The 25,132-nt window shown below is 41.4% G+C and overlaps 1 protein-coding gene across 1 annotated transcript in view; it reads right to left on the bottom strand.

The window, feature by feature from the left end:
- PLBD1 (phospholipase B domain containing 1) overlaps positions 1 to 25,132 on the bottom strand; it is a 43,295-nt gene that overhangs the window by 12,609 nt on the left and 5,554 nt on the right. Inside the window, exons 2-6 of the mRNA XM_032473102.1 lie at positions 22,180 to 22,399; positions 14,658 to 14,741; positions 13,286 to 13,424; positions 10,869 to 11,009; positions 10,321 to 10,465 (exon numbers count right to left, since the gene is read on the bottom strand). Coding sequence (XP_032328993.1) covers positions 10,321 to 10,465; positions 10,869 to 11,009; positions 13,286 to 13,424; positions 14,658 to 14,741; positions 22,180 to 22,399 — 729 coding nt within the window. The remainder of the gene's footprint in view (positions 1 to 10,320; positions 10,466 to 10,868; positions 11,010 to 13,285; positions 13,425 to 14,657; positions 14,742 to 22,179; positions 22,400 to 25,132) is intronic.

Here is a 25,132-nt window from a genome sequence, read left to right as displayed (position 1 = left end):
GTGTGATGCCTACACACAGGGGTCAGTTATAATGCCAGCCACGTAAGTAGGAACTAAATGAATATTAGTTTTTTTCTTTTTATTTCAATACAAAGTTAAGCACAAACATTTTAAAGTAACTTACTTAAAACTCGGGGACTGCCTAATTCCCAAGAAACTAGTTAGGTCCTATTCATGTCATTCATAATCAGGGTGGCTACAAAGGACTAGTTAGCTTCAACGTCCAATTCCTGGGCTGAACATATGGGTTTGCATCTGAAATGCCTTGAAAACAATTCCTGAGCATCCTGGACTCTTGTTTTCAAGTCAAGAGTATCAAAGGGAGGGCAGTACAGACAGAAAACAATGAGGTTGTGTTGGAGACTACGATCTTTTAGGCAACCCCACCTCCACCATTCACTGTATTTTTCCTTTTCGCCCTCAGTCCCTACAGGTCCACATCAGAGCGGGTCATTTGTAATCTGTCTGCCTCTCTCCCTTCCTTTTTTCTTCCCATGATCTTTTCTTCCTTCCTCCCTTTCCTCCTTCCTTGCTTCCATAAGCGTTTATTCGATGATCGCAATGTGGAAGGTTCTGTGCTGGCCCTGCAGATGGAGATGTGAATATGGGACATGGGTGCCGAAGAAATTACACCCAGGGCACCCGGGAAGCTGAAAAGAGCAGCAGCTTACTCAGCCTGAAGGTTAGGGAAGGCTTCTAAGGGGGGCTCTTGTGACACCTTTTGTTAATATGGAAAACATTTGGGTAAAACGCATTAAAAGGCAGTAATGGGGGGAGGGTATAGCTCAAGTGGTAGAGCACGTGCTTAGTATGCACGAGGTCCTGGGTTCAGTCCCCAGTACCTCCTCTAAAACCAAATAAATAACTAAACCTAATTACCTACCCCCAAAAGTAAAAACATTAAAAAAATAAAACAAAAGGCAATAACAGTGCTCACCCAGGGTGAGTATTCCAGTGGCAGCACAGAGAGGTGCGATGATTTCTCCCACAAATAAAAATGATAAACACTGTACAAAATCATGTAAAACAATGAGCTGGAGGTACCCGGAAGTGACCAAAGGCAGGGAAAAACCTGAACACGGGTGGTATTAGTTGGGAATATGAATATGTGGGTCCCTTGTTCGAGTGCATGCCCTAATCCAGCTCTGAGGGTGGAAGACTGCGGCCATCATGACTCAGGCTGGAAGTCCAAGTTCAGTGCTGAGAATTTAAAGGGAGAAATTTGAGCATTAACTGTGCAAGAATGTGAGAGATGCCAGGGAGCTCGGGGTGAAAACAGAAAGAACTGAGAGATTTACCCTCATGATTTACTTGTTCCTGGTGAGAGATATGAATTTGCCTCAACTTTGACAGAAGGTTCTCCCCACCTCATACAGGCTATCAAAGGGTAAAATTCAGAGCTGGAAGAACAAGTAGAAATTTAGAGGAAACCTCTGAAACAAGAAAACCAGAGAGAGAGTTAGCTCTAAAAAATCTCAGTCTCTCCAATATCCTTGGGTGTCTACGAAACTACACTGATTAAATGCAAAGTAAGTAGAAAAAAGAAAATGCTAAAGATAAGAATGAAAACCAATGTGAGAGGAAAATGGACAAAGAGGAAACAAATCAATAAAAATAAAATCTGGTTATTGGAAAACATCAATAAAATTGATACACTTCTAGCTAGACTGATCAAGGAAAAAGAGTATTATAAATGATTACAGGTACTTAGCTACAGGTCCTACAGACATGAAAAGGTTAATAAAATGTTATAAATAGCTTTATATCAATAAACATGCTAAATTAGAATCAATGGACAAAATCCTTGAAAGACACAAAATTTCTAAACTGCCCTAAGAAGAATTAGAAAAGCTGAATAGATCTATATCAATGAAGGAAATTGAACTCATAGTTTAAAATTTTTCCCACAAGTAAAATTCCATATCTAGATGGCTTAATCACTGAATTCTTTTAGATATTTAAGGGAAAAAAATAATTCTAGCCCTACACAAACTCTTTCAGAAAACATAGAAGAAAATAATTCCAAACTCAGATGATATGAACAGGCTTACCCCAATACTATTACAAGAAAAGGAAACCACAGCCAATATTTCTCATGAATACCAGATGAAAAAAATCCTTAACAAAATATTAGTAAACAAAGTAGGAGGAGAAGGGATCTTTTTTAACTTCAGAAATTTTACAAAGGGTATCGACAAAAATTAACATCATACTTAATGGTGAAAGACGGAATACTTTCCCCCTAAGATCAGGAACTGGGCAAGGATTTCCCTGCCATTTCTAGTCTACGGGGTCCTGGAGGTCTTGTCCAGTGCACTCATGCAAGAAAACAAAGACACACAAGATAAGGAAGAAGTACAACCATCTTTATGCAGAGATGGCTTGATTATGCAACGAGAAAAGTCCCAAGATATCTACAAAAAAGCTATTAGAACTGATAAATGAATTTAGAAAGTTCTCAGGATAAAAAGGAAATATATATATAAAAAAAAAACCCTCAGTATTTCTGTATTGTGGTGGTTTTTAAATTTCCACAAATTCCTTGACATTTTTCCCTTTAAAAGACAGACTCTGATTTCCTTTCCTTGAGTGTGGGCTGATCCTAATCACAGGCTTCTAACAAGTAGAATGTGGTGGAGGAGACAGTGTGTGACTTCTGAGACTAGGTCACAGTAGGAGGTGCTGTTTCCGCCTTGTTCTTTCGGATCACTTGGTCTGGGGGAAACCAGGCATTTTGTCTTGCGGATACTTGAGCAGCCCTGTGAAGAGGCCCAGGTGGAGGAAATCAATTTGCCAGCATCATCTTAATCGTGTGAGTCAACTTGGAAGTATATCCTTCAGCTTCAGATAAGTTATCGGAGATCTCAGCCTCTCAGTCTGGGTCTTTAGCTAAAGCCCCAAATATAGTGAAGTAGAGACAAGCCATCTCGCTGAGCCTTATCTAAATTCCTTATTCATAGAAACCATGAGATACCAAGTAATTATCATTATTTTAAGTCACTAATGTTTGGGGCTGATTTGTTACATAGCAATAGATAACTAATGCATATATACAAGCAGTGAACAATTGGAAAAAGGAATGAAAATTGATTCTGCTTATAGTAGTATCAAAAATCACTTAGGACTCAAATTAATTAAAAGTATGTAAGATCCATGTACTAAAAACTACAAAACATTGCTCAAATTAAAGACTTAAATAAATAGAAAAACAATATTTGTGGATTGAAGACTCAGTATTACTGACATGCTGCTTTTCTCTGAATTTATTTAAAGATCCAATGCAATTGAAATCTATAGATCTATTTTTTGACATGAATAAGTTTTAATTTATTTTTTAATATGATTTTTAAAGGTCACACTCCACTTACAGTTACTACAAAACAGTGGCTCTATTCCCTGTGTTGTACAATACATCCTTGTAGCCTGTCTTACAACGAATAATTTGTCCCTCCCACTCCCCCACCCCTTTGCCCTCTCTCCCGACTGGTAACCACTATTTTGTTTTCTGTATCTGTGAGTCTGCTTCTTTTTTGTTATATTCACTAGTTTGTTGTTTTAGATTTTAGATTTCACATCTAAGTGATATCATATAGTATTTGTCTTTCTTTGACTTATTTCACTTAGCATAATGCCCTCCAAGTCCATCCATATTGCTGCAAATAGCAAAATTTCATTTTTCGTGGCTGAGTAGTATTCCACTTGTATATACATATAAAAACCACATCTTCTTTATCCATTCATCTGCTGATGGATACTTAAGTTGCTTCCATATCTTGGCAATTGTAACTAATGCTACTATGAATGTTCCGAAGCATGTATCTTTTTGAGTTAGGGTTTTAGGGGTTTTTTTGGATATATACTCAGGAGTGGAATTGCTGAGTCATATGGTAGTTCTATTTTTAGTTTTTGAGAAAACTCCAAACTGTTTTTCACAGTGGCTGCACCAATTTACATTCCCACCAACAGTGTACAAGGGTTCCCTTTACTCCACATCCTCACCAACATTCGTTATTTGTGCTCTCCTTGTTGATAAGAAGATCTTTGCACTGTGGTCTTCATGCAGTGGTCTTGCCTGCCTTTTCAGTGCCATCATTCCCTATGGGATTTCTCTCTATGTCTTACTTCCTTGGTTCTTTGTTTTTTAAAATTTTTTTTTTGAGGGGGCAGGTAACTAGATTCATTTATTTATTTACTTTTTAGTGGTGGTACTGGGGATTGAACCCAAGACCTTGTGCATGCTACGCACATGCTTTACCACTGAGCTATACTCTCCCCTCTGCTTGGTTCTTGACTGCTGAGCCAAAATCAGCAGTTATCTGTACACAATGTCCTGGCAGAGGGCTTGTCAGGGCTTTTATCTTCCTTAGCCTCATCAGCTGTTAGGGAAAACAGACCACAGCTATTCAAAGCCCTTCTTGTGCAGGATGGATGGCTTCTAGAACAAAGTTATACAAGACAACCATCCTTAGAGTGTCCAGAGACTCAGGCAAGTAATTTTTCCAGGGCCCCTACCTATATAAACAATTTGATTAAGAAGTGTATGACAAAATTCCAGGGCCCATGGGAGGTATCGTGATTTATCAGTGAAGATTTAGAATAATGGGTTGAGAAGCATACTAACGTATTTGTCTACTGTCCAATCAGTGTATGCGAAGATTCTCTGTGAAGTGTCCAGGTACCATCTCTTTGCATTCTTTATTACCAAATGCCTTGTTCCTGGAAGTTTTTGTATCTCCCTAGATGAGAAACAGGCAGCAGTACTATGATTACAAAGCCATGACGCTTTGTAACCTGCTTGTACTGGAACAACACAGATTTCTTGGCTTCTGCAGTTCCTCAGCACCATTTTACCTAATGACTCTGCGACACTTATCACGTCACCTGTGAATACTGGCTTCTAATGAATCTCTCAAAAATCACTACCGTGCTTTGTCAACGATGGCCACAAAGGCAAGTCTTATGCACAGTACTAAGAAAAATATGAATGATACTTCTTTTTCTGGTCATTAAAGTGACATTCGGAATTTTACAGAGGAAACACATATCAACATATTTGCAGCACTGTCCGTCTTCTCTTGGACTTAAGCTGTGATCAGTGCAATCTCAGAGTGCGATCCCTTTCTGAGCTGACTACACGCCTACTTTTGATGAGCCCCCACCTGTGGGTAGGACAGGTGAGACGCCTGCAGGCAGAGCCAGAAGAGCAGTTCCAACTTTGCAAGGACTATCCATCCAGCTGAAGGCTGACTCGTGAGAGCAGGAAGTCACCTCACCACCTGGAGGCCTGAGATCTGTTACAAAGGCCCGTTTATGTTTAACAGCGAGGTTTTAAAAAGCCCTTTTAGGGGGCAGGGCCTGCCTTCCCTCAAAAGACTGCTGAACACATGGCTCAGAAGCCTGCAGAGGGTGAGGTGACTGTCACGGGAGCCAGCAGGGGAGCGCAGTGAGTAAAGTTCACTTGTCACCTCCCTGCTGCCCGGGGTGCTGCAGAAGGGAGGCAGCTCTGCGGTGAGACCACAGGTGAGACAGGGGCCCACATACGTGCCTAAGCCAGAAGGTCAGCTCAGCTATGCACAAGGCACGCCGAGGGCCAGCAGGGCTCTGCTCACCATGGCCGCCCACAGCTCGACCCCAGAGCTCCTCGTGGCATCTTGTTGGACCCACGTGTGGGCGGGGGGTGGGGGAAGCCTGAAGCCTGCCCCTTTGGCTGAAGCTCCAAGCCAAGTAAATAGGCCTTTTTCACAGGAATAAACCAGTTTTATTTCAGCCTGCTGTCTGTGCGGTGCCATTGAGGTGGTGGCCTGCCAAGAACTGTCTTTCTGATTGTTACAGCCCTGTGGAGCTCAGGAATGCCAGTGCCCTTGGCCAGCAAGGCCAGGGGATCAAGAGGTGTCCCTGTGGACTGCACATGCCTACTGGCTTTAGCAAGGCAGCTGGAGAGTGGAGGGGGTGGGGGACGCTCACCAGCTTCAGGAAGACAGCTCTCAGCCCCAGCCGGGGTTGGAGGAGTCTCACCTCCCCCCGCCACCCCACGCTTGCAGACTGCAGCAAGGCAGTGCGATACGGCCACGGCCACTCGCCTGGGCCTGCTTAGCTAGCAGTGGGAGGTGCTGCGGCCAAACTCGCCCCCCTGCGCCAGCAGGTTCGGTAGAGCGCGCCGTGACAGCTGCTACCAGTGCCTCTGCCTTCGGGAGCACGTCACCGCCCCCGCCCCTCCAGCCGCTGCCTTTAGATCGGCAGGTGAATCTCCTCCACATACAGTCTAGGCACTTTGCAAACTGCTGTTTCTTTGCTGGGTGTCGGGGTAAGTAAGGCCGCATGCAAGCCCCTTAATTCGGGGATCTCAGTTTCCCACAGTAATTTGCAGCCCTTGGATATCAGTCTTGTTGGTTTTCTAAGCCAGCGGTTCTGGGGCTCATCCCCCTGGTGCAGATCTCAGGGACCGGGGTGCCTGGTGCGGGGCACCAATCCCTCACTCCTCCCGGGGAAGCACCTGTCCGGTGAGATCCCTGCTGCACACAGTAAGGTGAGGTCTTTGGCGAGAACACGTGTCTCTCCTACCTGTCACAACGCGGTCTTTGATTCTGTGTCATGGGAAGCAGCTCATCTAGTTTTCACAGGGAAGTGATCCATGTGTAGCGGTAGACTCAGTGTGTCTGCGGGAGCAGGTGAGTTCAGAAATCTTCCTGCTCTGCCACCTTGGACCTCACCTTAAATCCTTTCGAGATTAAGATGGAGGTTGTTATACTAATTTGTTTCCTTGAATAGCCACCTCCACCTCTGTTTGTATGGAGTCAGCTGTGCCTCTGGTGAGCACAGAGCATGAGACTGGCTTAGATAAGTCTGGGTGTGCTGGGGTCAGCAAATCCTTTTGTCGTATTGACGAATGTATTGTGAAGGAACACTGTTGTTCCTTCTATTCTCTGATGCTGGAGTACAGTTTTGAGAATGAATTCCAACAATTCTTATTAGGCAATTGCCCCTCCAGGATTCTGGCAAGGACAACAGGAAGCACACGGAAAGTCGTGATCTGCCATAGAGATTCACCAGTCATTTCGGACATCTCGTTTCCTTCTTGAAGATGAATAGCAGGCTTCCATCCATATATTGATTGACCATCTGCAAAACACCATGTGGCCTGAGTTGCCCGGATTATTGCCTCAGCCTTCTACAGGTTCTGTTGGAAGCCTCTCATGTCCTCCTTTCATGGGCCGGTTCATTCTAAAATGCAGATCTATTACTGTCACTTTCACTTGTCACTTGAATGGCCTTGCATTGTCCTTCATTTCTTCTGGCCTCCTCCACTGCTTCTTCTTGCTTATAGGCCTCTACATATGCTGCCTTTTGTCCATGATCTGCATCTCCTTTTTCACACCCCTGCAATTCTCTAAAGAGGCAAACAGCCTTCCCTCTGCCTTGGATGCTGAAGTGTTTCTGTTTGTCTCATCCCAGCCCTGGCCAGGCATTTTTCTTAAAATTTTTTAAATTAAATATATCTATACGAAAAAACAGAACATTCCATCATCATCCGTTATCCCATTGGCCTGGCTGATTTACACTTGTCCTTTGTGCCTCAACTTAAATTTCACTTTCTCTTAAAAACGATTCGCATCATCCCCAAAGTCATCTTCTTTATTATGACACAAATCACACTTTAATCATTGCTGTTTTCATTTGTCTCCATTTTTCACCAGAATGTAAATTTTGTTAGAATAGGGACCACATCTGTCCTATTTTTCATCATAAATCCTTTGCCTAGCATGTTTTAACAGAAGATTGTAGAATTTATGAATACATTACACAGTTTACAACTTTATGAAGCGAGCATTTTGTTAGCCTCGGTTTACAGATCAGAAAACTGAGGCTCACCAAAGTAAAGCAGCTGTATTTCACAGGTTGAGGACAGTTTAGCAGCTGTCCCAGCACTACCGTTTTCTTTGTGGAAATCTCAAAAAAAAGTCATCGTGTTTCAAAGCTTTAATGCCTTTTATAACAATCATCTTGATGGTCACTCTACAGACTGTGGCAGGAGGGTCATGATGTACCGTAACGATGGATAGGTGCATACGAAATCTTCCGAATTATCTATATCTTTACTATAACGGTATCTGTGCCATCCTAGTTAGCATCATCTTCGATGTGTGCCTCGGCCAAGTCACAAATATCTCATGATTTGATCTGTCTGTTCTGACTCAGCAATTCTTAACATCCTTGTCCACGTCATGGGGAACCTCCAGGTCCTGCCATTTTTGAATATAAAACTAACAGCACGTTGCTAATGCACTCACTCTACCATGGCACTCCTCCATCGAAGAAAAACAACTCAGCTTTGCTCTGGGATCAACAGCACACAGACACGGTATGAAGTTCTCGGTAAACCTTAGCTCCATATCTATTGGATGAATCCAATGTGGCTGATTCGCTAATCAAACAAATCTTTGTAATATAAATAAGATTCTACATGTTTTTCATTTTTGCTGTTGAGAACAAAGTTGTCCAGATTGGAGAAAATATGAATCTCATTGCTCCACTGGCTCCTGTAAAAACATCTTGGGAGTGAAAAAGATATTTTTTGGTTTTCTCTTAGTTTAATTAATCTAGAAATCTCTATTATCTATGTGCCTACCTCTGTAGCTGTCTAGTCTGGAAGGATATATAAGCAAATATTAGAAGGTCAAAAGATCAAAAGGTTCACAGCAGTCCTTCCATGTCCTTCTCTGTCACTACCTTTGGGATCCAGGACTGTTAAGGCAATGGAAGACCACCATTCTTCAAAGGTTTCCAAGCAAAGATTTCAGGCAGCATCTGAACTTTGCATTTTACCACAAATAAGAAGAATACAAATATTTGACTGTCTCAGTATCTTGCTGTCCTTAAATTTCAGCCTAAAGAAACACAAAAGGATCAAAGCACAGTCTAACTTGGAGAGAGGAGTCCTCAGTTCCCCTCAATACTAAAACTAAGCAAACTATGATGAAGATGAAATCAAAGTAGTCTTGAAGGATCACAAGGATGGAAAAAGTCACATTATTCCCTGGTCAGAATTCCTAACCAGTGCTAATACTATTAGGAACAATAATACCAGAAAGTGCAATAATATTCTGACTAAAATACTCTGACAAAGACAGACACGGCAGGTCATCGGTATAACCACCCTGTACATTGCATATATGTTGTTAAAGATCAAAAGTGTCCACATCACATCCACGTCCAGACACTTAGAAGCTTGCTAAGAATTTCCCCCTTGCGTTTGCTTATGATGTTTCCTGCAGAGGTTGCAAACCTGCAGTTGCAGGGGGCAATTCCAGCTAGCAGACATGCTTTCATGGGTTCACACAGTGAGTTTTGTTTTTTAGATCCATGTTTCTCTCCTGAGAAGCCTAAGGATCTGGAAACACTGATCTCCACACCGCTAGGTGACAGTCCGTGGGGCTGAGCGGTTCACTCCCTTTCCACGGGTTCACTACAACTGTTTCCCCTTCTGTTTTCTTCTACCAACCCCTTTATTCATCGATATCATCTTCCTGTCTCCTTTAGGCACAGGAGTTTGCAATCTCCACTCTATGAAGCCTTCCCCTCCACCTCTACCTGTTCAAATTCTAGTCATTGTTCATGGTTCAACTCAAGCATCAACCTCTTTTTCCTTTTCCCAACAATCAGATGTGAGCTGTCCCTATTTTGAAAACAACATTTCTTACACTTCTTTTGTAGCATATACAGTATCCAATAATATTATTATTATCTGCATTGTACTTATCTTGCTAGTGTAAGAGCTAAAAGCTTGCACATTCATTCATCCATTGATTCAGCAAAAATTTATTAAGTACTAGGTGCCACACGATAGGTAAAGTGCTGTGGAAATTGCAACGAGTAAGAAAAATGGATAAATCAACTATACGTCAATTAAAAAAAAAAAAGAAATCACACAAAAAAGGGAAATGGAGATAGGCCCTCAAGGAGATGCTGAGATCAAGATCTGCCTCGCTCATCTTGACTTCCACTGCTGAGCCTAGGAAAGCGCCTTGGACTTAATAAATACTTAGCGTTTGCTGAAGTGAATTTTTGACAACTCTACTAACTTAGTTTATGCCACTCTATTAAACAAGAGTATTTGAGGTTCAAACAGCACTCTAAAAATCACTTTTCATTCAACATTGTAAAATGATTATAAATCAATAAAAAATGTTTTAAAAAATCACTTTTCATTCATGTATACTAATCACTAAACATTTCTTCTTCCATTCCTGTTACTCTGAATCACCAAGGCTTTATCCTGAAATTGTACCCAAAGTGTTCAGATATCCCTCTAAATTTACTTACCTGGGTAACTGCTGAAAGAGAGGAAACTGCTGCTTGTGTCTGTATCAATGATGTTGAAGTCCCAGTGTTTGTATATCCTGAGCATGGCTGCATACGTGTACCAGCTTGAGTGAGCAAAAAAGATGTTCTCAAATCCAGGAAGAACCTGTAGCCAGAATTATAGTGGATAATGCAGAGGGATACAGATAACTGACAACAGAAGGAGGAAGTGTACAGGGGTGTGTCAATTCACACAGGTACAGGGTTGCTATATTCACTACTGGAAAATTAACCTTTTATGTGCACAAGACAGACTCTATTTTTGCTTCCAAAGTGAAAGATTCTGGAAGGTGGGACTGGCGGGTATATAAGGAAGGGAAAAATGATGAAGGAAGCAGAACCCACCCAATGCCCTCCATCAGTTCCTTCCAGTTCTTAACTTCTATGAGCGAGGACCCCTAAAGCTGACATAGAGCTGCAGCAAAGGGGTGAGATGCTGCCATACCTGGGTGACACACAGAAAAAGCCCATGTGGCCCAGAACAAGAGAAAGGCCGCTGTGTGTCTCACCTTAATAAGAGCAGAGCAGTGTCCCATGTCCCATCTCTTAGAAAAATTCAGGCTGGAGTTCTTTGTGGGAGAAAATGAAGGGATCAGGTCCAACAGATCTCCAACAGCGTTCAGGAACTGAATCTGGAACAGTGTTAAGGGCTGGGAAGAGACAAAGACGGCACTTAATATCGACTTGGGACAATTAGCTGTCATGTTCTATTGCTGGGGTCCCTCTTGTAAGATATCCATTAAATTATTCCTTTGTGAAGGGTCTCGACTATAACAGATACACTAGATCGTATTGTGGTTTATAAAATAATTTTTATTACTTTACAGTTTATGAGACATTCTGGCTTGTTACCCACAGATCTGGGGAGTAGGTCCTAAGGCAGTAAAACACACAGATCACTCTTTGCATTCCTCTATAGCAGGTTTTTTTCAATCTTGGCACTAGTGATATTTTGGGCCAAATAATTCTTTCTTGTTAGGCAGAGGGGTCTGTGCATCGTGGGATGTTTACCAGCATCCCTGGCCTCTGCCCACTAGATATCAGTCACACCCTCCCAGATTTGACAACCAAAAATGTCTTCATAGCCTCTGGAGGGAAATCATCTTTAGCTGAGAATCCGTGCTTTACAGCAAAAATATTCAACAAAGATGCCTTCGATTTTGCTTGTGTGTTTAATACAGGAGAAAGAGCCTTGACAGCATTAAACCTGAGGCAATGATCAGACTTGACCATAACCTTTGCATTAACTAGAGAGCACTGCTTCAGTGAGATTCAAACCACCAGAGTAACCCAGGGCTGGAGACCTGCAAACAAATTGGTTTTCTGACAAAGGTGGTAAGAAGACAAACACAAGCGAGTGTTTTCACCAAAAAACAAAAATGAAAGCAAAAAACAACCAACCTGATTATTTATTTACATAAACATTTTCCTTGTTTTTGAGTAAGTAATACATTCATATTTTTGAGTAAGTAACACATTCAATATTTAAGATGTTTAAAATTATCATGAGATCTGTAGCAGAAATTCTCCTCACCCCTGTCCTCTGTTCGCTCAAGTTCCACCCTGTCTTCAGTTTACCACTTTTACTGGTTTCTCGTGTATCTCTCCAGACTTTTTTAAATGTCTTATAAATCATTTTTTAATAAGAACACTAGTGTATTAGATACACTTCTCTTCACCTTGATTTTTTTCTCTTAATATCTTTAACTTAATATCTCTGGGACCTTTCTATAGTGGATGAAAAAAATCTTCCCCGTTCTTTTAAATAGTACTTCAGTGAATGGATGCATTATGATATTTTAACCAAATTTTTACTGACAGCCTTTCAGGTGGCTTCTAATCTTTGGTTATTATAAACAATGTTACAATAATCAACCTTGGACACATCATTTTGAATGTGTGTGAGTCTGTGTGTAGGACAGATTCCTAGAAATAATTTTGATTTTAATAGATATTTCCAAATATGTATTTTAAAAGATACTGTCCTCATAGGGCTTGTTTCAATGATTCTCTTACAGCCTCAAGAACATATTAAACATTTAGTGTAATTCCAATTTGATGGGTGAACAACACTATCTCACTGTAGTTAATACTGGCATTTCTTTTATTATGAGTATGTCTGAGTATATGTTTAAAAATCTTTGGATTTGTCTTTTGTGAACTGTTCATATGCTTTATCTAATTTTGTCTACTAGGTTATTCTTTTTCTTATCTACTTTCTGGAGTTCTTTAACTATTAGGGAGATCAGCTCATTGTCTCTGATACAAATTGTAATTTTTTTCAGTTTGTAATTTGCATTTAAATCCTCAATGATTCAGTAAAACTTCAAAAATTATGAAAAAAAAGTTTCCTTTGGATAGCACAAGGAACTATGTTCAATATCTTTAATGGAAAAAATATGAAAACGAATATATATGTATGTATGTGCGTGACTGGGACATTGTGTTGTACACCAGAGATAGACACACTGTAACTGGCTGTACTTCAATTTAAAAAAATAGAAAAAAATTACGACGTTTGGGCATGGGTTTGTGTGTGTGAATGTGTGTGTCGTGGAGGATGGAAAGCATAAAACTTGTACACTTAGACATTTTTCTTTAATAATCATATGTCTAAAACACTAGCTTTACTGGGTTAATTAAATAGCCAGCACACGCATCCCAGACTCTGTAACCTGCTCCAGAGGACACTATGAAAGAGACAGAGAACACAGAAACAAGTTGGCTGATCTGAGCGTTGAGCTTGGGTTTTGTGTCAGATGCTGAGTCAGGTGCTGGCGATGAAACAGGTAAGATGGTACTTCTGTGTAAGAAATGTATTCTCTAGTCCCAATGTGATCTTCTTAACTGGAATGTAATTTAAAGCTAATTTTCAGTATTTTTTGCCACACCATATAAATCCTGAGTAGCTTCTTAAAAATCTTACCTTTGTTCCCTCTAATGCAGCCCTCTTCATTGCCCCTACATACAGCCCATCCATCTGAGCCATAACATAGCCCGTGTGTCTCCAAAATGGGTCATCTTTGTAATATTTGCTGTTATTCCGGGTCCACTGATCTTGCTTCCTGGAAGGGAAATTAGACTTGGATTAGAGGTCTCTGTGGTTGTTCACTTGAAGCTAAATTAAACACAGGCATTTAGAGATTGTATATTCAGATACTTACGCTAGTATAATTTACATTCTAGATCTTGTAACATTCTAATCATTTTGAAAGGATATGAGAACAAATCCTCAAGTATTTTTAATTTCTCCCAAGGACTATGACTCTTCCTTTATAACTTCCCCCATGCTCTATCTAGAACCACCTAGAAACACAGGCATAATAGTTACCTATCTGTGATATTGAGACCTAAGAAAGTGGAGGATAGACTGTCCCGATGCATCTCATATAAAATTATAATGTCTCACTAAATCAGTAAGGACAAGTTGATTGACTTGACTTTTGTAGATAGAAATGGTAAAGTTAAGTAACAGGAAAAAATAAAAACTCTTCAGGATAGGGTTTTTTGTATTTGTATTTCTCTCAGATCATTTTCACAGTTTAGGGTTCATTCTATCCCAGCTATTGCTAGTAACAATGTGTCTGTCCTAGTAAAAAGTATCGTTTTTTTTTTTTTTTTTTCAGTCCTTTCATTTTGCTTGTCCTATTTTAGTTCTCTGCACTTCATTCAGGATGATTTGACATAACTTTGTATACTAAAAGCTGTTTCTGATTTGTTCAAGCTGTCTCTGGATCAGTTTAAGAACACAGTGTCATTGCCCTTCCATCCTCAAATTAATCTCCTAGTCTGTCATCCCACAAATATAAAGCACATTTTCTGAACATTGAGAATTAGTCTTCAAGAACACTTCATTAAAATGGAAATATTCTCAGAGGATGTTAAGAATTATAACTTTATCAATGGGCTAATACCCCAGCTAGGATTAGTCAGCAGGCCCGTGAAAAGGAAGCACCCCACGGCGGGGAGGGGCTTCTGCAGGGAGAGGGGCCCCAGGTGGAAGTCCCAGGGGGGTAACTTTGCGGGCCGTGCCCTCAGAGTGTCTTCCTGCACGTGTGCCAGCGGTTGGTGATATGATATTCAATCTGACCCCTGAAAGAACCCAAATTACAAGGCATTTGTCTGTAATCAGTTTTCATGCCATGACCAAAAGCTGCCATACCTAACTTCAAGAACCACTTCCGAGTCCTGCCTGAGAGGTGGAAAAAGAGATTGGCGAAGGAGAAATCTGTTTGAAGTGACAGATTCAGGCCCTGAAGCCTCACTTACCAAGAGAAGAGGAAAACTATAATACGTACGTTAAAAACTCCTGGATTTTATTCATGACAGAAGGGTTCTTAATCAGCTGTGGGTAGAGGTTCGTGAAGTGGTCATGCATGTGTCTGAAACGATAGATGAGAACTGTTAATTTCTATTTTTCTTCTTGGATTTCTTCACCACAATACATTACCCAGGACCTTGGCTGACTGAGATGCCCTCTATTGAAAACTTTCCCTCCTATCTTTTTTATAAATCAAATGCACAATTTAAAATTGGGAATCATTTCCAATATATAGAAAAGCATAGATTATTACAAACACCCAAGTATCTACTATATTAAATCATTGTATTTTGCTAATTTGCTTTATATTTTTTAAAAAAGATATAAAGCATAAGCTAAAGTTGAATCACTGATACTAATTCCTCTTCCATCTCCCCAGAGGTAACTGCAATCTTGAACCAGTGATTTATTACTCTCACACACATTTCTATACAATAACTATATACATATATATTTAACCATAAATAATGTATATTATTTATCATGATTCAGAACAAAATATAAATAAGATCACACTATCACTCTAACTTGTTTATTTCTCTCAGCATGACATTTTAAATGAATTATTTATGTTATCATCTGCAGCTTAAATTTATTCTTTTCATATGTTGATGGGTATTCCATGATATGACTATGTAACAATTCATTTATGCAGTCCCATGATGGACATGTAACTGGTTTTTAATTTTTCACTCTTCAATGGATCTTCAAACGTTGTTGGAAATGTATCTTTTTACAGATTTGCACCTTCACCGAGGGTGTATATAATATATACAAGTTGAGTTGCTGGGGTGAATACTCTGTATATCTAGTTACTAGATGTTGCCAACGTGTTCTCCAAAGTGATGGTACCAGTTTACATTACCACCAGCTACGTTAGATTTCTCCTTGCTCTGCAGCCTCACCAACACTTGGCACAGTCAGCCTTCCAGATTTTCAGCAATTTGATGTATTTGAAATGATTTCTCATTTTAATTTCCATTCCTCTCTGGATTATTGGCTATTTGAGAGTCCTTATTTTAAAGCTTACTTAAAAAAATAAACTGTCTTTCATATGCTATACAGTAAACATTTTTGGTGAGCTGTAATTGACACATAACATTATATCATGATTTACATATTGCATTTTGATAATCACCATAGCATGAGCAGTCACCTCTATTGTGTCACGTAATTATAATTTTTTTGTGGTAAGAACAATTACTATCTAGTCTCTTAGCAACTTTGAAGTTTATAACACAGTGTTGTTGACTATAATCACTATGAGATGCATTAGCTCTCCAGGACTTACTTGTCTACTCGTTGCAAGTTTGTACCCTTAAACATCTCCTCAATTAAACATTTTTTTAATTGAGGAAAGTAATCCATTTACATCTATTGTGATTTTAATATCCTTGGACTTATTTCTATAATCTTTTCTGTTTTCCATTTACAATCTCTTTGTCCCTCCTTTATGTTTTCCTTGTTCAGATAACATTTTCACTGTCCTTCTTTCTACTTCTGCTGATTTAGAAGCTATAAAATGTACAGTTGACCCTTTAACAACATAGGTTTGTGCTATTAGGGTCCACTATATGCAGGTTTTTTTTTTCAGTTAAATACATACTCTCTTGATATGGAAGGCCAACCGTAAGTCTACGTGAGGATTTCTGACTGAGCAGGCAGGGTTGGGGGGAACTTTAGGTACCCCTTACCTAGTAGTTTCCAGAACTGAAACTGACAAAATGAGAATGGAGTTTTATTGCCAGGTAGGTAAACAATATTAAAATCCTTTGAAATCTTTTAATTTAACGTACTTGAACTCAATAAACTTCATGAGTGCTTTTCCTTCAAATTATTTGTAAATATTTTTTTAAAATTAAATGATCACATTTAACTTCTGTTTATAAATCTTTTATGCTGCTGTATATGTTCTCTTGTGCTGGGCACTTTCCCCCATCACCTCTAACATTGAGGGAGAGAACAGCAATAAAGCTAGACAGGGATGGGGGGGACAGGGAAGGGACCCTCTGCCCAGGGCCTCATACTTCAGGTGAACGGAATGCAGAAAAGCCGGGTGAGGCTGGTGACTTGATTGAGCTCCTTAGGGAAGCACAAGCCCTACCGCTTCCCACTCGGAGGCTGGTGGGGAAGTACAGACGGCTGCCGGGACTGTCTGGGCTCTCGAGACAAATGAAGCCCCCCTCACACTTCCGTGAGTTTCACGGAGCAGCCAAATGTTTTCTTGTGTGGCTTTGGGTGGAATACATGGACTCGGGGGCTGAAGGACCTGCTGGGGGCAGAGGACTTACTGTCACAGCCTCAGTGGCACTGATCACGCAGCTGGAGAACAGGGAAGCCCGTGGAAGCCTCGTCAGACGTCAGGTGGGGAAGCACCCACACTGAAGACTCATGTGACATTTTTGAGGGCAGGACTGTGTCTATCTTATCCTTGCTTTGCCCACAGCCTTGAGCTGGAGCCATACTCAGTCTAATGTCAAAAGGAGCAAGTTGGGGGTATGAAGGAGATACTCAAGGTATCACCTGGAGGTAAGACAAACCGCCAAAAGGTACCACCTTTGACTGCTTTCTCCGCTTGTGCCTTAATCTTGCTGGAACCTCTTTTTGTCACAGTTTTAGCAGTTGTTGTGTCAACACATCAACTGAAAAGGAGTGAAGAAGGTCCTCAGTCTCCCGCCACTTTGCTGTCTGCCCCCAGAGCCTGGCCCGAGGTAGTATAAGCGTTTGGTGCATCGAGTTCACTCACCCAAACTGGGTTAATTGCAGAGGAGGTCACCTCAGCACCTGCGTCAGCCACGCAGGACACCAGGCACTTTGTTGAAAACTAGAGCAGACCAGGCCCCCACACCCTCATCCCCATTCTTTCCAGAAAGGTGTCATGACTCATTTTATTAAAAATCAATCTACAACTATTCATCAGCTTTTCCATCATTAATGAGACATCAGAGACTCTTCATTTGCAACACTTAAGGAGCCACCCAAGAGTTAAAAAATGAAGGACGAAATTCCATTTGGCCAAGGGTGCTAGACACTGCGTTCCGTGGAAGTATGTACCTCATGCTTCTGATTCATCTCTATTAGAACTGGAGCAACAACATGAATTAATTAAACTTAACAGGCTTGTAATTAAGGAAGTGCTGGGGACAGAAGTGCTGTGCCAGGTGTCTGGGGTACACAAAGATGAAGGTAGGAACCCTGTCCTCAAAGCACTAACAGAGAGCAGAAGGGAGAGACAGGGCTCCCACCCAGTGGGCATGGGATCAGAAAAAGCATCCTCAAGAAGAGAGCATCTCAGAAGGGTCTTGGAGGTTGAGCAATATTTCAATAGGTGGGGATGGGAGAGGCAGCAACTGGCTCTCAGGAATCAGAGTTCTAGGAGTTGCCAGGAGCTGGGTGCGTGAGAGGCTGAAGGGCGTCACAGCAAGGCTCAGGAATGCACGTTTGTGTGGTGATGTCAACGTCACACAGTGAGGGACTCCTCAGGTGATGGGGTGTGGACAGTGGAAGGAAAGGGAGAAAAAGAAGAGAGCATGAGGAAGAGCAGGACGTTGAGAGAAGCCCCTGAAATTCTTTTTAAACACCTTTATTGTGGTATGGCTCCTGTAGAGTAAACTACACATATTTTCAGATGTACGATTTGATGAATTTTGATAGGTGTATATACCCATGAAACCACCACCACAATCAAGATAGCTAACATTTCCATCACTCCCCAAGAGGTGCAATTTTTGAATTCTCAAACAATTCAAGGGATTCTCAAATCCGTTAAATTCTTAATTTATCCCTTCCCACTCCCTTTAACCCCTGGTCCGTTCTCTATATCTGTGAGTCTGTTTCTGTTTTGTAAATAAGTTCATTTGTGTCCTTTTTTTAGATTCCACATATAAGCGACATCATATGGTATTTTTCCTTCTCTTTCTGGCTTACTTCACTTAGACAATCTCCAGGTCCATGCATATTGCTGCAAATGCATTATTTTATTCTTTTTTATGGCTGAGTACTATCCTGTTGTATATATATTCCACATCTTCTTTATCCAGGTCATCTGGGTTGTTTCCATGTCTTGGCTATTGTAAATCGTGCTGCTGTGAACACTGGGGTTCACGTGTCTTTTCGAATTTCTAGCGCCTTCTCCCCGCAGGCTCTGCTGTGAAGGGATAATCCTGTGTAAGCGGCACAGGCGGGCGGCCGTAAGCTTCAGGATAAAGTACCAGGAGCTGGCCCAGGAGGGTGTTGTGAAAGTTCAAAGAAGCAACGAATTACCGAGAGCTTCAAAGGAAATGATGGAGGATCTGGGGGTATTTTTTGTGTGTGTTTTCATTTGGTCTCTCGAGTATTTCATAGGTTAGAAAGAGGAAATTCTATATTCCGAGGTCATCAAACCAACATCCTTATCTGACTATGTCGGTCGTTCACTCCACAGTGTTCGTCCTCTCACACACCTCTTCCCCCGCAAGGGTCAGGGGAATGTAAGCACCACCACCCCATTTTATATGTGATGAGGGGGGAAAGCATGGCAGCCCCATACTTCCCACCGTTCTTGGCAGCTGCCTGAGCAACTTCATCCGATGAGAGGGAAACAAGGCGGCTCTTTCTTTCCGTCTCTGGCACGAACTCACCTTCTCAGCCCTGGCTCCAAGGCTGTGTCTTGGTACGTGGGATTGCACTTTGCAAAGCACCCCTAAATAACAGCCCCCAAGTAGTATATATTTTAAATTGATAAAATGATGTTTGTGTACGAAGATGCTATTGCTTTTCAGATGATTGCCCACGTGGAGCTGAAAACAACCAAACAAAAAACTCTAGCCTTTGGCTAGCATTCCTTCTCCACCACGGTTTGCGGCTATAGTCACCGCCTCAGAGGGCTGACGTTTTAAGCTCTTCTGCTTTCCCTCAGAGGTTGCTGGACACCTTTGCTCAGCGGGGCCACACGGCCTCTCTGCTCCGGTGAGACAGTGCATATGGTGCTTATGGCTGCAGTGCTTGGTCTCAATTTTGTGACTCCTTCCGGCATCTTCTCTGCCCTTTCTCATCCCTGTGAGCCCCCCTTCCCTACTCTACTTGGCATTTCTCCTTCCTCCAAGTTAAACTCTGGGGCAACAGAACATATAGTAAGCCTTCATCTCCTGGACCACATCAGAAGAGGAGGTAGGAAACTGATAACCACCTACCTCTCTTCCCTCTTCCTCAACCCATTGCCAGGGGTCTGTCTGAAGCATTCTGGGTCACATCCCACTGTTCTGAGTTTCGCATGAGGCGCAGAGCAGATCCTTTAAATGCACACTGATTCAGAAGTTCCCCTACTTATTTGACTTTTCAGCAGTGTAATTAAGAATGACAGCCTCTGAAAAGAAGCTTATAGGAGATGCCCTTCTAAAGAGAGTTTTGGTTGTAATTCATCCCCCTCCTTTTCCTCTTTTCTATTCTGTTCCATCCTTTCTTCCACTCTTCTTTCCTTTTTGTCCTCTTCTCCTTTTCTTTCTCTTTTTCTTCTCCTTTAAATATATAAAAAATGGAGGAAGACCTCTTCCACCCACCCCCGTCTGTTCTTTATCAGGCATCTTCCTGCTCATCACCACCATCTCCTGTTCAATGAGATACCTCCGAGTCCCTGCAGAGCAGAGTTCCTCTCAGGATCTCTGCACCACAAATATGGGAAGCCCGTCCTGGAGCAGGTAGGGGGAATCTCCACACCCATGAATCCCAGACAGAGCTGAACAGAGAGGTCTTCTTTCCAACCCAAGAAACTGTTTGAAATAGAGAAAGACAACCGTCGAATGGGCCTCCACCCAGAGCCTTCCATGATACGGCCGCCATCTGCCTTTTCACACCTGATACCCTCCACTTGCTCAGTTGGAGCCTCCACTCCTGGCTCACTGTAAACACAAGTAATTTACTCACTTCTCAGTCAGTGCCTTTTTTCAGTACTCTGTTTTGCAGAATGATTTTCTCCTTCTTCCTGGCCAAGACAAACAGCTCTCCTCTCTTAAGCACCAGACAACTCACTGCTTCCACGAAACCTTCCTTGACTGCTCTGGCCCACAGGGTGCCTTCCTCTCAGACTCCCATAGGGCTAACGATGAAAGCACTCTTTTTAGTTGCCCTCTGCAGCAGAAATGCTGCCAAGAGTTTCCCAACTTTTCCTCAAGGATCCGTACTGAGTTTACTAGAACTGCCTCTCCCCTTCTCCTGATCATTTGCTGCTGCAGGACGGAGGCGAAGGCAGACTCAGTTACTAGATCCTTCTCAAAGCTTGGGTCACAATATGCAGGAATTCATTGTTGTTTCTGTTGTTTTGTAATCTTAAAAGACCAACTTACACATGTTGAATTTTCTTTGAAAGGACATGGCAAAAAGGCAAAGTAAACAAGAAAACAGAAATGGGATAGTTGCTAAGTGTATTTCTTAAAGAAACAGAATTTAAGTAATTTTCATTCTAATACAGAAATACAAAAAATTAATAGAATGGATATAATAGAATGAATGTATGGATTTTCTTGGTAATGGATAGAGGAACTCAAGGATAGGTCAATGATTTACATTATGATTAAGGCTGAAATGATACACTCTCAAAAGCAAGATGTTAAAACTTACGTCTTTGTGAGACATAAGAATATCAGAAGTGTTGCCTTTGTCAGAAGTGTCCCCAACAATGTCCAAGGAAGACACGGCTATCCTTTCAACATTCTCATTGATTAGAGCTGCTCCCTTCAGCTACACAGACTTCCTTAAGAGCCCATATTTATCTCACTCAGGACTTCATCTAAAATACTCATACTTGCACTACTTCAGCCTGAATTATTTCTCCAAACTTGCATTCAACAATCTCGGTCACAGACAATCAAAGAAAGACATGTCCTCAAGACATTTTTTATCAAAGGAAGAATGAGGCTTCTTTAAATCAGTTGCAACTTGCCTTTCCTTAAACAGCTGTTCTCTAAAAAGGATACATCATGACTGCATCATTATTAACTACATTTTTTTGTTATTCTCATAAGACAAGGGGAGAACAGAAGAATCAAGTAACAACAGAACTGGAAAGAACATTCTTGTTAGACATTAAAATTTCAATTTCAAATCTTTGCCCCCCCCCTTGAAAGTATTGCTCTAAGACTCTTGAAAATAAATGCTCTTACCTTTTTAAAATTAATTTTTAATTAATCTTCTCTGTTTTGTGGTTCTCAAAGAACGACTCCAGCCTCCTTTGCTTTCTACCTGACAGTACATGACTATAGGATGAAATGGCTTAGCTGTCATTCAAAACAGTATCATGAGAAGGAAAGACTTAAAAATGTAAGTGCTTTGTGTCTCCTAGGCAGGTACTGACCGCAGTTAGGTACAAATGTAATTCTGATCATGTTTCCATCATACGAGGGACCACAGTGACTTTTTAAGTCCTCGCGTACAATGGTACAATGCCAGGAAGACAAAAGCCACCACTGGACAAAGAAAGGGACAGAGGTTGCCTGGAAGTTCTCCACCATGACTGCGGTACTTACGGAGCAGTGAGGTAACCCTCCAAATATCCGGCTGCAAACATGATGACCCTGTTGCTCAAGGACTGAGAACCGTATCCGGCTTTGATCTCCAGGATGCCCCAGCCTGTGGTTTTCATGGAGTCATTGTAAAAGCCATAGGCATCCCCTTTCCTGTCCAGTACATTTTTGACTTGTATAGTCTTTTCAGTAGGCATCCAGTACGCGGTGGCATAGTAGACTTCTGGAAGGAAAAGAAGGTGATAATGACAGGATGCCATTGAAATGAGCTGCAGATGGTTTTTTTTTTTTCCTACATAACAAACCATTCCAGCACATTCACTCTTAAAGAGTTCCATTCTATTAGAAATGGGAATTCTACCCAACTAGAATTTGTCCTTGTCACAAGTGAGGAAAAAGCATAGGTCAACGCTTTACATTATCAGAAGAAATGAAGGAAGGAAATGGTACACAGTGCATGTATTTCTCTGACTGAGAAACCAGTGCACAGCTGCTCAGGTCATCAGAGAGGTGGGAGGAGGCCAGAGTGACTCTCAGGTTCTCGGCCGAGACTCAGTGGACAGACGTGTACATCACTGAGAGAGGGGGCAGGCGGGAAACAGATCCGGGGGGGGGGGGGGGATATGAGTTTAGCTTTGGACATACTAAGTTTTTAGTGGTTAAGATACTAGAAAGCTCAGATTAAATATTTAGATATGACTGTCTGTTTTCAACATTCAAAACTGACTCAATGTTTTATCTTTTTGATGCAAAGATTGTCTATGAAATAAGCACTCAGAGTAGAATCTTAATACTAGAGTATCATGGTGCGTTGGCCCGAGAGGGCTGGGTGATCGGCTGGGACTTGGTCAGGATATGCTCATCAGCTCATGCCGATTATGACCCTTAAAGGCTGATCTTGAACAGGAAAGTCAATTGATTCTGAGTTAAGTCATGGCCATAATGGTGGGCTTTCTTTAAAAACGGTAAAATGGAAGTAATGAAATCAATAAACATTAAGTAGGTGCAGAATACTCTGTCAATAGGCTTCTGGGGGCAAATTAGATTCTTTTTGTTACTAAGACTAATTGTTACACAGTTGGACAACTGTAGGCAACATCCATATAAATGCCCTTTCTTCTCCTCCCAAATACAATAAATACATTTTCCAAACTGATTTTGGAGCATGAGCGCCACAGCCTCAGCCCCTCCCCCGCTTCTCTCACACGGCACCCTCACCTCCAGTGACTTTGTAGAGGAATGAGAAAGGGTGGCTGTTTCGCTGTTACTGGTACTACCTACTTTCCTGACCACAAATAATACACTTCTGCAAATCTGTTCTTTTTTTAACACAAGTGTGACTCCAGGCATGAAAAAAAAAAAAAACAACTTTTACCCAGTCCTCAAGAGAATTCAATGAGAAAAACTTACTGCTAACAACTTAGCAAGTGCTTTGAGAATTAAGCCAAAATCTGAATTTCTCGCGCCACCCCTAATTGACGCCCTCCGGCCCTCAATGTTTCTCCGTGGGTCAACTCTTCTGGTTTTCCCAGTCCCACCCTATTTTCTGATTTTCTTAAATCCTTTAATAGTTTAAACCTTATGCTGTTCTATTTCTTTTTTAAAAAAAAAATCTCCATGTCGTGGGGCGAGTAGTATGAAAAGTGTAATAGCAAAAAGGTAGAAAAATATAACATCATTCTAATCTCAGCCGAGGTGGATCCAGGCTCCGTGAAGGCAGGGGCCACTTCTGCTTATGGCCCTGTGTCCTGGGGGTACTGTAGCTGGCTCAATAATCTTTCTGTAATGAGTCTAGTTTAATCGTGTATGTTCTTGAACTGAAGGCGGAATTTACCAGAACATCCACAGAAGTGAGTCTAGAATAACTCAAGTCGTTACGTGTTCAAGCTCAGGTGAGGAGCCGAGAGGATGTTCAGGTGCCCAGGTGACAAGTGCCATGTGTTGATATTTTCTCCTAAGTTGTGAAAATGGAAAGTGAGTTTTCAACCTCTTTAACAGCAACATCCTTAAAATCAGTGCATTGATAAATATCTGTTGAATGGATGTGAATGTTACTTTATAAAAATAGAGTATTTTCTTTCATCTTTATAGATGAAAAAAGCCCCCTCATTTTTCTATTTCTCTCCACATAAAAAAGCAAACACCCTGAATTGGATTTCTTTTATTTATCTGTGTATTCTAATATTTTCTATGAGTCAATTGTTTTCAGTTGAAATAAAAAAAATTCCTCACTCTGTCTTTTAGAATTTGCCAAATAGCCCTAAGTGGCCTAAATCACTCTTTCCCATATTTGGAATCTAAGTTTTCCAGCACCTCATTTATGAAAGAGGAAGTGGTTTTCAACCCTGAGCAATACAATTTTTGCCTGATATGGTGTCAGAGGAAAAAAAGAGAAAGAAAATGAGCCAGCAGAGGCAGAATATGTGAGAGAAAATTTTAAGAAATTGCAATTTAATCGACTCAGATTGGGTCGAGCTAATCGTTCACTGATTTTGATCCAAGTGATTTTCTTTTTTATGTCTAAGAGCATGGTTTCTCAGCATCCTTCTGTGTATCCTGGCTTTACACCTTCCCTTCTTCAAACGAGCTCTCAGTACATTAATACCTGGTTTTTAGATTTGCTTTTTCTCTTCATCAGAGTCACCAAGAAACTAGCTGATTCATGAACAATCTCCAGGGAAGAAACCTGTAAGTAGGTACTTTAGCTCCAGCTCCCTGAGGAAATCAGAGCCTGAGGCTCTTGCTGAAGGGAGGATGACTTGGGGGAAGTGCTCGCAGGGAACAGGAACAGGGGGCGAGGAGAGGGCCGCAGGGAGGGAGGGAAAGCAGAAGGGTGCATTTTGAGATGGTCTAAGGAGGTGTGGAGAATCAGCCTCTGAAAATTCCACCCCAGGAGTGGACGGGCACCCGTCCACCCGCTCTCAGCCTGCACAGATTAAAAGTCGTCCTGTGATGT

Source organism: Camelus ferus, chromosome 34, assembly GCF_009834535.1.
Source record: "Camelus ferus isolate YT-003-E chromosome 34, BCGSAC_Cfer_1.0, whole genome shotgun sequence".
NCBI classification, from domain to species: Eukaryota; Metazoa; Chordata; class Mammalia; order Artiodactyla; family Camelidae; genus Camelus; species Camelus ferus.
This window is presented reverse-complemented; position numbering and strand designations above follow the sequence as displayed.